This window comes from Psittacula echo (assembly GCF_963264785.1).
Source record: "Psittacula echo genome assembly, chromosome: 1".
Taxonomy (NCBI): domain Eukaryota; kingdom Metazoa; phylum Chordata; class Aves; order Psittaciformes; family Psittacidae; genus Psittacula; species Psittacula echo.
The window spans coordinates 45,275,643-45,287,848 of NC_137735.1; the positions used below are offsets into that span (position 1 = coordinate 45,275,643).

General features: G+C 35.7%; 1 protein-coding gene across 1 annotated transcript in view; it reads right to left on the reverse strand.

Moving 5' to 3' along the window:
• Nucleotides 1-12,206, reverse strand: part of RAPGEF2 (Rap guanine nucleotide exchange factor 2) — a gene marked incomplete at both ends in the record, with an annotated part of 190,703 nt that overhangs the window by 29,148 nt on the left and 149,349 nt on the right. The window contains 8 exon segments of the mRNA XM_080620366.1: nt 1,421-1,529; nt 1,623-1,826; nt 1,918-2,025; nt 4,730-4,894; nt 5,249-5,401; nt 6,433-6,591; nt 7,118-7,254; nt 8,328-8,505. Of these exon segments, the coding sequence (XP_080476492.1) occupies nt 1,421-1,529; nt 1,623-1,826; nt 1,918-2,025; nt 4,730-4,894; nt 5,249-5,401; nt 6,433-6,591; nt 7,118-7,254; nt 8,328-8,505 (1,213 nt within the window).

Sequence of the window (12,206 nt, forward strand, 5' to 3'; positions counted from 1 at the left end):
AAATGGAAAACTCATCTGATGATTTGTAATAATAAATGAAAACTGATAATTAAACCCAAGGAATTGCAGAAGTGGGGAACAAGTGCAATTAGCTAAGGATGAGTATTATGAGCTAGGTTTTACTATGATGTGTTTATTAATTTTGTTCTTAATATTCACTTATCTCTAAAGGTACACAACAAATAACCAAGAGAATTCAAAAGCTTCAAATATGACATGCAAATAAAAGTGGAGGAGAGTAATCTGAGCCAATAACTACTGTCAAATAGGCTGGAGAGACAAATTAGACACAGATTCCTGTTAAAAGAAAATGAAACTCTGTTTAGGATTAAGGAATACTTGAAACACTGAAAGTTATCTGTTTTAAGATTCTACTGTGTTGTGATTTCAGTATTTGCAGTAGAACAACAAGGTTAAAAACTTAGAAAAAAAACAACTTTTGAAGCAATTGTCACTTATCTTAATATCTTAAATATACTTAAATATAAATAATACATAAAGCAACAAAAGCAGTATAAGATTCAAAAATCTAGTGTGTGAAGGATGCTAACACAGAACTTACACACAGAGAAACAAGCATGGTGAAACAAGTGTATATAGATATACTAAGAAATGCCTTAATCATTAAAGACAATTGAAATATTAGAATCTTCAATGCAAAGAAAAAAAATCCCCAGGAAAAAGCTTTGACAAATGACTTTCAGAAATAGCCTAAGCATATTTAACCATCAGTTAGTGAAGTGACATCCTGTGGTAATGTTCTGCCCTACTTATTTGCAATGAAGAACCTGATCCTGAAAAAGATATTTGGAGAACAAATCACTAAATTATATAAATAAACTCAAGTATTCTGTGGTAAAAAGCAAAGAAAACCCACAAACTATTACTTGTTATGATGCTGAGGTCCTGACCTCCTTAAAGGCTCCTTCATGACTGCTTTAGTACTTGTTAGAGGAAGAAGTGAAGCGAATAGAATCAGAGGGTAGCAAGATTGTTTTTACCTAGCTAACAAGAAAGTTTTTATTAATCTTGCGGCATAGACTGAAAAACTATGAGCAAATTCAGCAGACAGATTGAGATCACTGACAAGCTGAAATTCCAAGAGGCTTCTTTCTCAGGAAAGGCTTGTTCCATCTACAAGCATGTTTTATAAATTTGAGCTAAATGGTCACAATAGTTCCTCTTAAACCAGAAACATGCACTTGTGAGAGTTAGGTCACTTCATGTCAGACCCTATTTATAAATTTTTTTCTCTTCAAATATGAACTAAGGTATTTCAGGACCTGCAAGGTGCTTTTTTTCTATTCTCCCCAGTACAAAACTGTCTCAAACAAAACTATTTTAAACTATTGAAAATAATAATTTAAGACTCCATCTAAATTAGAACAGAAATTAGAATAAAAAGTGCACACAAGCTTACCAAATAAATTTGTTTTCACAGTGATAGACAGATGAGTGTTATTTCTAAGGATTTCCATGGCTTTCGACAGCTGAATGTTTTCAAAGTTTTGACCATTCACTTCCAGTATCTAAAACCACAAAGAGGTAATGTTACTTTTATTTAGTGAAGGGGCAGGGGGAGGGGGGCGGGGGGAGGGAAGACATTTTAAAATACTACATACCTGGTCTCCACGTTTCAAGCCTGCTTCTGTAGCTTTGCTACCAAAATCTACACTGTCAACAAAGATTCCAAATCCCTTTTCCGACCCTCCCAGCAAGATAAAAGGCAAAGGGGCTTCTCGAGATGGCTTTGTTAAGGTTATCAATCTTCTCTTAGCTTTAGCAGCACAAGCAATATTTAACAGCCTCAAATGTCCACCCATTTTCTACAAGAGAAAAGCAAATTGGGTTATATATAACAACAGCCTGTCTACTCCCTGCCATTCCACATTGTCAGAAAACAAACCCCTCACTTACCTCCCTCTCCAAATTGTTCTCAAATTCTTCCAGAAATCGAGTCATAGCAGGATCTCCTTCAAAATCATTGAAGTGATTGTTCACCCACAACAATACTACCCGTGTAACCTGGAAATTAATCAAGAATATAAATATTTTGTAGGAATAACCAGAACAGCACTAGTGCCAAGGTTTTGATTTTTTTATACTGCTCCTTAAAGTCCCTGTAAATTTCCATTGGAATCCTAAATATTTTTTATGTATACACACACCCTCCCCCTCCCCTCCCCTCTCCCTCAACTTAACTTTACTAATATGCAATTGAGGGCAGAATGAATTATGTATTAAAGTTGCTCTCACTTCTATAAGCAATTGTATATTGTACTCCATCAAGAATACTGTGAGTTAGAAAATTAACACTAGCTGTATCAAATCTGATTACAGAACAGGACACACAGGTACAAGGCCACAAGTTTGACCAATTTCTGACTTATTACAACAATTTCCTGTTCATGTACATTTCCAAATCTGCTTAATTCTTCAAGCACACGATCATAAAGCTTCTGATACTGCTTTATATTGGTTTCTGAATCTCACAAATCTTTAGATAAGCCACTGCTAACTTTATTAAGCAGTTACCTTTGTAAAAGAGCTATTGTATGTTTAGAAACAGGAAAAAGAAGATATTGTGAGAAGCAGAAGTTTTAACAATGAATAAATGCAATTCTTTTCCTTACAGTCAATCTTTCAGTTTACTACTCTTCCCTTCTCTCCACCCCTACTACCTCCCAAGCAACTATAATTACCAAGTTCAGAAGGATCTTAGCTGGTATCTGTTAGGAAAACACCTTAGAAGAATACTATCAATTGAAGGTAAAGCCACAAAATAAGAGCTGTATTTTTAAAAACTACATGCTTGCACCATTAAATTTTAGCTTCATATGCAATTTGACCTGGAACATCAGCAGCACTTGTCCTGACAAAATACAAATTTTTATATCTTGAATTAATACTGATTCACGCTATTTTAAAAATGAATCCAAAGCAGTTGTGCCACTCAAAGTTCTCTCTAAAAATACAGCTGCATTTCTTCTGTTATGCTGGGCAAGCAAATTAGCAAGAGAAAACCTCTAAAAATTTAAAAATGAGCTTAAGAACAAGATCTCATGCAAATTTTAATAAGCTAAAGCTAACCCCTGTCTGTTCTTTGCATCTGCACAAAATCTAAACCTCTGCAGCCTCTTATGCTAAAGGTCTGACACCAGGCATCCAAAACCAAACCCTGCCACCCTTAGATACACTCTCATAGTTTGCCTTTTACCCCAGAAAAGCAAGTGAATTCAGACGAAATATCAAATTTATTGACCTAACTAATCAAGCACTCCGAGAGTTCTAACAGAAGGCAACTGCACAGCACTACACACTGCAGCTCCCAGCCACAGCGATGTAGGCTAGGGGGAGCATTTCTGACATATTTGAGATTTTTCCACCTCTGAAATTGAAGATGAACTTCCTTTCTCCTAAACATCTGTGGCGTTTTTCATTAATGTGGATGACCCTGGAAAATCCAGGCACTGACTGGTTAAATTTAGGCTCATTTCCAAAATTGGCTGGGAAGTTACAAGCTGTACTATGTAATATATTTTAAATCACTACAGTGACAGCTTCAGTATCAATGCTGCTTTCAAAGTTGGAATTCACTAACGTACACCCAAATGACACTGCACTGGAAAGGCTTGAATGGTGACTTACAGAGGAATGCTACTATGTCATAACCAGGAACAGCATTAGAAGAGGATTAAAGCTGTAAAGTACCCTGCTGCGGGGCAAAATAATCAGCAAGGGTGGGTCTCAAAGGTCCCAGTCTGATTACTGATCATTCTCAGATAGTTTTATCCTTTCCCTCTCCTCACTGCCTATCAGCCCCTAACACAAAGGAGCAAAAATCTTCCAGAGTCCTTCCTCCCCACTTGCTTATCTGCACTTGTCCCAAGCTGTTCTTTGACTCTTGCTTTTCTGTTAGTGCTACCGGATGACAAAAAAAGGGCTAGTTATTGAGATGGCAGAACAAAGAGTCACTCTTTGTTAGTTGCAGGTTTTCAGACCTGATGCCAGCAACTGTGCTGGCTCATGGTTTTACAGAGGCTGAGGGGATTATCCATTGGAGGGCAAGAAAAATAAGTTAAAGATGAACCACAACATTACAGCTCTGAATCTGTAACAAGTCCATGCTAAACAATATTAGCTGCAAAGCCCATCCTCTCTGCCAAATGTAAAAGCCTTCCTCCGAGGCGCAGATATACCAGCATTTCTAGAATAAATACTCAGATTTAAATAAAAGTTGATTTTTTTAAAACTTATTCATATATTTCCATTTGTTTCAAATTTTAAAAAAGTATCTGGAAATTGAAATTTTTACCAGGTTTTTTTTTTTACATGTGAGAAAGTTGTATATGAGTGAAAATAAAGCATTTACACTGCAAAACTGAAGCCCAGTACAGCCTCAACAGAGAGGGTGCCAAAACTGGATATACAAGGCCTTATTCTTCCATCATGGCAGTTCTGTTTAGGAAAGATTGCTCTGTTGTATCTGGGTTGTGTTTGGGAATTTTTAATGCTCTGTAAGGCTCAACACATTCTTAACAATATATTAACTATATTTCCTTGTCTCTTTTTATAAAAGGTCATAAAGTATTTGCCAAATTGTGTCAAGTGGTATTATATATGGAAAACACAGAACTTAGATGCTCAAATTTGAAGACACAAAAAGGGATACAAATAGCCTATATTTCAATGCAAATGGTAACAAGTATGTAATTCAGGGGATTTCAACCTTATCCCTGAGGCTGGGGTCATTGAACCACTCCAACAACTTTTTGCCCACTTCCATTGGGCTGGAAAGAAAGGTCCGATATGTCAACAGGAAGTCTTCTATAAATGTTGGGTCTACCACAGAGTGCTCTTCCACCAAATGCATTGTTAACCTTTCAGCTGTTCCCTATTATAAAAAAAAAAATAAATAAAAAAAAAAATCTTAGTTATTAAAGCAGATTTTCAACAAATGCAAATTTGGTTTCTTATACCTAAGAGGTATTACACTAGAAAGAATCCTGGCATACGCTGACCTATAGATAAGCAAATGTAACAGCCTAGCCATTGTGATAAGAAATGTAAAAAAATTATGTAATTAATTTCTATAGAAATCATGTGGTTATCAACGTGCATAATTATTAACTATTTTCAAATATATATTTTACAATATACCTATATATGACCAAACCCTGAACCTAACTTGCCAAGTTAAGCTTCTAGAACACAGACTTTTGCAAGACACTCTCTCTTTTGCTTTTACCTTGATGACAATGTGACCTTTTCTTGTTCCAGTGCGATCAAGCTCCCTGTGCTCCTTCACCATCACAATCTCCCCTTCCTCTTCTACCTTCTGCATATTCTTCTCCACTTGATTGAGGATGCGACAATAATCTTGCTGGGCTATACAAACAAACTGGAAAGAATCATCGCGCACCAGTATTAAAATGTAAAATCTTCCAAAAAGCATTTAGATTTAAGATGCAAGTACTCTATTAATAGACAAGATAAAGTAGTTTCAGTGAGCCAAATTTGTCTTTACAGCAGTTCAGCTGTAGTAAGCAGATAAATACACAACCACAGTACTTCCACTACAATCTTCCAGTTAGAAGAGACCAAGATTCATCAGAGCAGAATGATTTAGCATTATCAGCCATTTTTGTTTAGCAGCTTTGACCTCCCCTCTGCTGGAGATGAAGCTCAGTATCCTAACTGGTACTTTTTTTCTCCATGCAAGCTTTTGTGTGGTATCTAGAAGGGTTAAAGACACTGAAGAGAAAACCTATGCATTTATTGCTACTGTAAAAAATTTTTGTTTTTCTTGTAAAGTCAGTCATTAAGAAAACTAACACTTATTCAATTACATAAGTGCAGGCACACAGAAACAAATTATTTCTGGATTAAAGCATAGAGCAGGAAAAATATTTTCTATGATCATCTGTTCAGCCAAGAAAAAGTGCAAAAATAAATGAATATTCCTAGCACCTGCACTGTGCAGATATAATTAAAAGCACCCACTACAATTTAGAAAAAGAAAATACTGTACAAACTATAAATTGACTTCTATAACTTATTAAAAATTTTAAACCTTTGTCTCCGTTTTTGGGCAACAGTGAACTGTCTTTTTATGTGAACTTAGATATTTAATTGAAAGGAAATAACAGTGTTTCTTCTGACTGAATATGAATGTATGCATCAGGCTTCTGGACCTCAAGTTCTGGAGAAAGCACGTCGACAAACCTCTTCATCCAAAATGATCCTTATCCAGATGAAGAGAATTCAATTTCCCAGACTGGGTATTCAGGTGCCATACTTCCAGGTATTGTTCAGGGTTATATACTGGAGATTTTACATATATGCAGTTTAAAATAAAACTGCATCTGGATATCGAGTCGCAATATGACTACATGTTTGTGATTTTGCACATATTACAGCACAACACTCTACCTGGCAGTCATCCACTTTGGTTCTCATCACTCCTTTCATATATTCCTTTTCCATGGTAGGGGAAACTCCAAAACTGTTCCCCATGCAGAGTATCTCTGTTCTTCCATCAGGGTACGTCACCTCCACAGAGCCATTCAAAATGACTGACCAGGAATCCAGCTACAAATTAAATGTCACAGGATACATGAAGACTGAACCACCTAACATTGTAGTATCGTAGTATATAGATAATACCCTCACCATTTTTCCAAAGGAAAAGTTACTTTTTAGTACCTATTAAAAACATTTATAAGCTAGTTTGCCTTCAATGTGCAGCTATTTCCAGTTTACAAAAATTGGGATCTTAAGTTTATCTTTAAGAGTTTATGTAAGACTGTAAAAGAATAAAAATAAAAGTTTTAAAACACCACTTAAACACTGAAATAATAAACTCTCAGAATCAGCTCCATTAGGCAGGAACCATTTTTTACATCATAAGGAATATTTTCTTATGTTTTTATTGCATAAGAAATGTTGTGTGAGTGCTTAAACAAAAGCTTTCAAATAATCCAGAACAGAAACAGGTTTAATGTACCTGCTCAATGTTACTTTTTTTTTTTTTTTTTAGGCAACAAAAGGGGACCTTAACTCTGTGGAATCGGAGATGTTTGGTATAATAGGAGAGTCAAAAGCCACTTCTACTGACCTCTTCCCCATCGTTTAGTACAATAGTTCCTGCCCTCTCCACAACTGCAAACACCATTACAGCACAGAGCTCTCTCCTCACTGACATTGTCATGTTGGCAAAAGCAGGCAATTGATGCATGAATTCCAGTAGTTGTTCTGAAGGAGAAAAAGCCCACTGAGTCATGCATGTCAAAACAACAAAGAGCAGTAAAGACAGTTCTTCAGCAAGATGCCTGAGGCTACTTAAGCTAAAATGCTGCACAATCGTTTCTGTATACTAATAAATCATATACAGTGGCCTGTTGTAATTACTGGGTATTCTGTAGACACAGACTGGCTGGTCATATCATCAATAGAAGCTCTGCTAAGTAAAAGTCAGCATAATGGAAGAACTGTAATGTAACTGAGAGCTTTGAATACAATCAATGATATTTGTAATACTCCAGCCACAGCAATAACTCCCTTAAGACTATGACAGGCCTAAATAAAACACAGAAAGACACTAAGAAGGAAAATTTCACAAAACAGCAAGTTCCTTGGTAAAGCCATCCCTTCCTAGGCTCGACTTAACAGTAAATTGCACTTGATCATCATCCAGCAGATTCAGAAAATTCCCTTTGGATGAACCAGACAGGATTATTGTCTTAAAGGTGACTACTGCTGCTCTGTCTTATGTGTGCACTGGAGTTGCACTTGTACTCAACAGTGAACTTCTCCTGTATTTTCATTTTTTATGTGGTCCATAACTACAGAATTCAATTTTTTTTAGTAGTCCTGCTGATGGATTATATGCCCTAAATGCTAGGCATTTTTGCATTCAGCTTGATCTGAAAGTATTTGTTTCCTAAGTTTTTGTTTATGCAAAATCACAGAATGGTTGAGGTTGGAAGGAACCTCTGGAGGTCATTTGGTCAAACCCACCTGCTCAGGCAGGGCCACCTACAGCCAATTGCATGCCTAGGACTATCTCCAGACAGTTTTTGAATATCTCCAAGAAGGAAGACCTTTCTACCACCCATATTACATGTGCTTTCCTCCTCTTTGGCTGTACTCAATTCACTGGCTGTATTTATGGCATTTATGAATCACTTTACAGAATAAACACTAAACTTACTGACTACAAAAGCCAATGATTAAAATAAAACCTCAAGCTCAAAAGGTTTTTGGGTTTTCATGGTTTTTTGGTGGAGAACAAGTTTAACAGTATTTTACTACATTGCAACACTTACCAATGTCATCATCTGTCCTATCTATTGGGTCTTTCTCCAAGCAGTCTCTAACAATATCCCTACTCATCAAAGGATCTGATGCCCTTTCAATGTCTTCTTCATCATCATCATCCTCAGAATCCACTGCTGTCTCTGGCAACCCACTGAGATCCATATCACCAGCCTCACTTTCTGTAGCCTAAATTAATGTATAAACAATAAAAAAAAAAAAAAAAAGAAAACATTCAAATGTGTTCTTCACTGCTACAGTTTATCAGTTAAGTTTATAGAAATGAATTCTATCACCTAACACACCACTCAAATTCATGCTTTTTTTATATCGCTTTCTTTTTTGCATATCTTTTAAAAACACCTAACAATTAATCAACTCAAAACTATTGTTTAAACAGGACTTCTAACACTTGTTTCAATCAATCAGTCACACATAAACAGAATTCAACAGACATTATTTAATCAGGAGGTTTGGGGGGAACTGAAGGCAGTTACCTTTCAAGGAACAATTTCTTGGAATATTAGCTAAATGTATTTTTTTTTTAAACCAACAGTTCATTTAAAACAGTTTCTGTTCCTGCCCCAACTTTTTATTTTCAGACACTTAGGAATGCAATGTAGTTTTAAGTAAACAGTTTTGGGAAATAAGTACAGCATCAAAATACTACAGGAATTTTGCTATCTCCCAGTAACCTACGACTGTATTTTTCTTTCACAATTCCAGTTGTACGTATGTTAAATATGTCTTTCATTTGCTGATAAACTGTACAAAAATTTACAGACACCTAAAAAATATGAAGTAACTGCTTAAGCACCACAAATGGACTACAGAGAATATCTGCCAAACTTAACCTCCTTTAAATTGCATTAAAAGAAAGGAAAACCTGGTCCATATATAGCCTGAGATCATTAATACAGCACCTATAAGTAAATACATTTTAGTAATTCAGTTTTAAGGCCAAACACTTAATAAATCCCACAAACGTTTGTCTGTCACAGCTGATAAAGATCATTTTTCTTGGAACCTGATTTAATACCACAGCAGCTGCCAAGACTCAGCTACAACCATTTTTAAGGAAATATAGGTTTCTAATGAGCAAGATTTAAGCCATGGCTTGAGAAATCGAGTTTCATGTGCCTTATAGGGATGGTTTGTTTCTGAGACTCTGGAAACACACCATGTATTCTACTTTTAAAATGCTACATGGGGAAAACACAGCTACTAAAGCCTGTTTTATTGATCTGTCTCTCACACTGGTGTAAAAAAAAACAATCACACAAAACTAAGTCACCCTCCAAACACAGAGAAGATAAGACAAATTACTTTGGTATTTTCATAGAATCATCTTCCCTGTGCCTGCCTCACTAGATGTGGCTGACATCTGTTACTTTAATGCCATCATATACAGCCACCTTATGAATAGTACCATATGGCTGGAGACGGATCAGGGCAGCTAATGTCATTCTTAGATGCTTCTGTCCTACAGCACAACACAAGCTTTGTAACAGAGTCTTGTCAATATAGAAAGCACCTTCACAGTATTCAAATCATTCTCACTTTGTGTTGCTTCGTCTTTTATTGGTGCTGCTTGGGATTTTTTGTATTGTCTTTTTAAGAAAAAAATGCTGAATGCTTCTTAAGCAGGGTAAAGAAAGATGTTACTGGCATACAAACAAATCACAAAAGTGATAGCACTGACAGCAGTATTTTCATTAGCAGTCTTATTGTGTTTAACATGCATGTTCCCTATGATGCATTTGAAAGAGCTGCTGTAACTACTCTTTCAAAATAGCCTTCATCAAAAGTGACTGGTGGAAAATTTGGTGACTATGAGACAGTAGACACACAGCTTATGACACCAATCTGTCAGAATCAGACGTCTCCAATGGCGACAATTCCAATGAAGTGGGACTGACTAATTCACAGTCAATTTTGAAAACCTTCCCAGATTAAGCTTTCTCAAAAGCACATTAGTAAAATGAATACAGAACTAAATTTAGTCATAAAATGCTATCATGCATAAGAAAATTCCACATACTGTACAAAATCTGCTTATTAAAAGTTATTTGGCTGTCTTTAAATGATAAAAAGGGGCAGAAGTTGAAGCCCTATTATCCAGAAAAGCTGATACTATTTTAAAAACAACTCTTAGACTTGAATTAAATGCAACTTTGTATACAGAAAATACTTTAAAAATAATACTAAAGGCTAGAATCATTTCCTAAGATGATCACTTTTTATAGAGCTAATTAAATCTTTTCAATAACTGAAGTTATTTGTAGAAACCTGAATGATAAAGCAACTATTTCTAACTTACATATCAAAAAATACAAACCACTGCAACAAAGGAACTCAGACATTAATGCAACAATCCACAGAGTGCTAAGAAAAGTTATAATGTAGGACACCTTTAAAAACACACCTTATCTTTCGGGGGGGAAAACAAATTCAAGCAGCTTTCTCAAAATGTTACGATTACGCAAAAGTTAGCAAAGGAACACAAACGTAGCTTTTCCACTTAGACAATATGCCTTCATAGCAGTGAAGAATCAAACAGTTCATCCCAGAAAGACTCCTTCTGATAACACATGCAAAAAGGTTGTTCATCAGCTTTGTTACATCATTAAGGATAATAATAACTGGATCTGTCTTCATGGTAAAAGCACAGACCAATTTATCTACATAACTATTGCAAAAAGCTTCTTTAGGATTACTAGCATCAAGTATGACAGTAAGTATTCAAGGTCATCTTGCTGACATATTAAACTTTATAACCCACCCAGTTTGAGTACTTTTGTACTTCTTCATGTTGGAAAAAATCAAGCATGTCACAAAGGAACCCTTAGTTATGAAGCAATAGCCACACATTTGAGTAACACTAAAAGGAAAACCTCAATTAGCTCCTTTGAGCATAGGGGATTCCTTCTAAACCTCAGAGTGGAAAATCCAGAACACAAGATGAATACCCAACAGAATTTGTATGACAATCAACCATGAGGCTCAGAGTTTCTCAGGGCATGCAATTAAGGATTAAATAAACCTCAGAAATCAGTGCTTTCATAGGTGCATGTTGTCTTTGTTTCTTGAGTAATAAGAGAAATTAGCTTCACTTAAATAAACCTAAAGAGACTGCATGTAAGAAAAATGCTGGATGCAGCTTGAAGTACGAAACAATGTCTCTCCAGAGTCTGAATACCAGCTGTGATAAAAATTTTCTTCACAGTTGGAGAGATGGCAAGAGAAATTTGCTGAAGCATCAAAGGAACCACATAATAGTGACAGCCTAATTTTTATTTGTCCCATCACTAACAAGAAAGTCAGGCTAAGACAGACATTTTCAAGCCTGAGGTGAAGAGTTATTTCACATTCGGTACCTAAGGAGAACCTGCCCAATTTTAAGCAGTGTCTATAAAGGCTAATATTGTACTAATATAAAAACAGATGCTGCAACTGCTAAGTATCTCTCAGGCCAAAATCACTTCTAGATTTGAGTGAAAACAGCTAATCAAGCCAATACAGTGAAATAACTAGGAAAGGATGTAAAGGAGCCTTCTGTAAGTTCTCAGTTAGCCTTTGGCTCCATGACTGATTTATTAGCTTGAAGTATTTCCTCCTGTCATACAGAAACATCAGATCCAGTGTCTTCACAGACTGAAATAATGTCTGGGGGTTTGTTTTATATTAGCTTTCAACTCACTGGATAAAATTTATAATATCAGTAAATGACTACAAAATTCAATCCATGTAATTATAATACGTATTTATTAAATATTTATTTATACTACAATCCATTATAGTTATTATATACACAAATAATAAATCTAAAGTAGTAATTTTTTCATACTCTGCTGATATGAGTGCAAATGGCCATGAAATACCTTAAACTC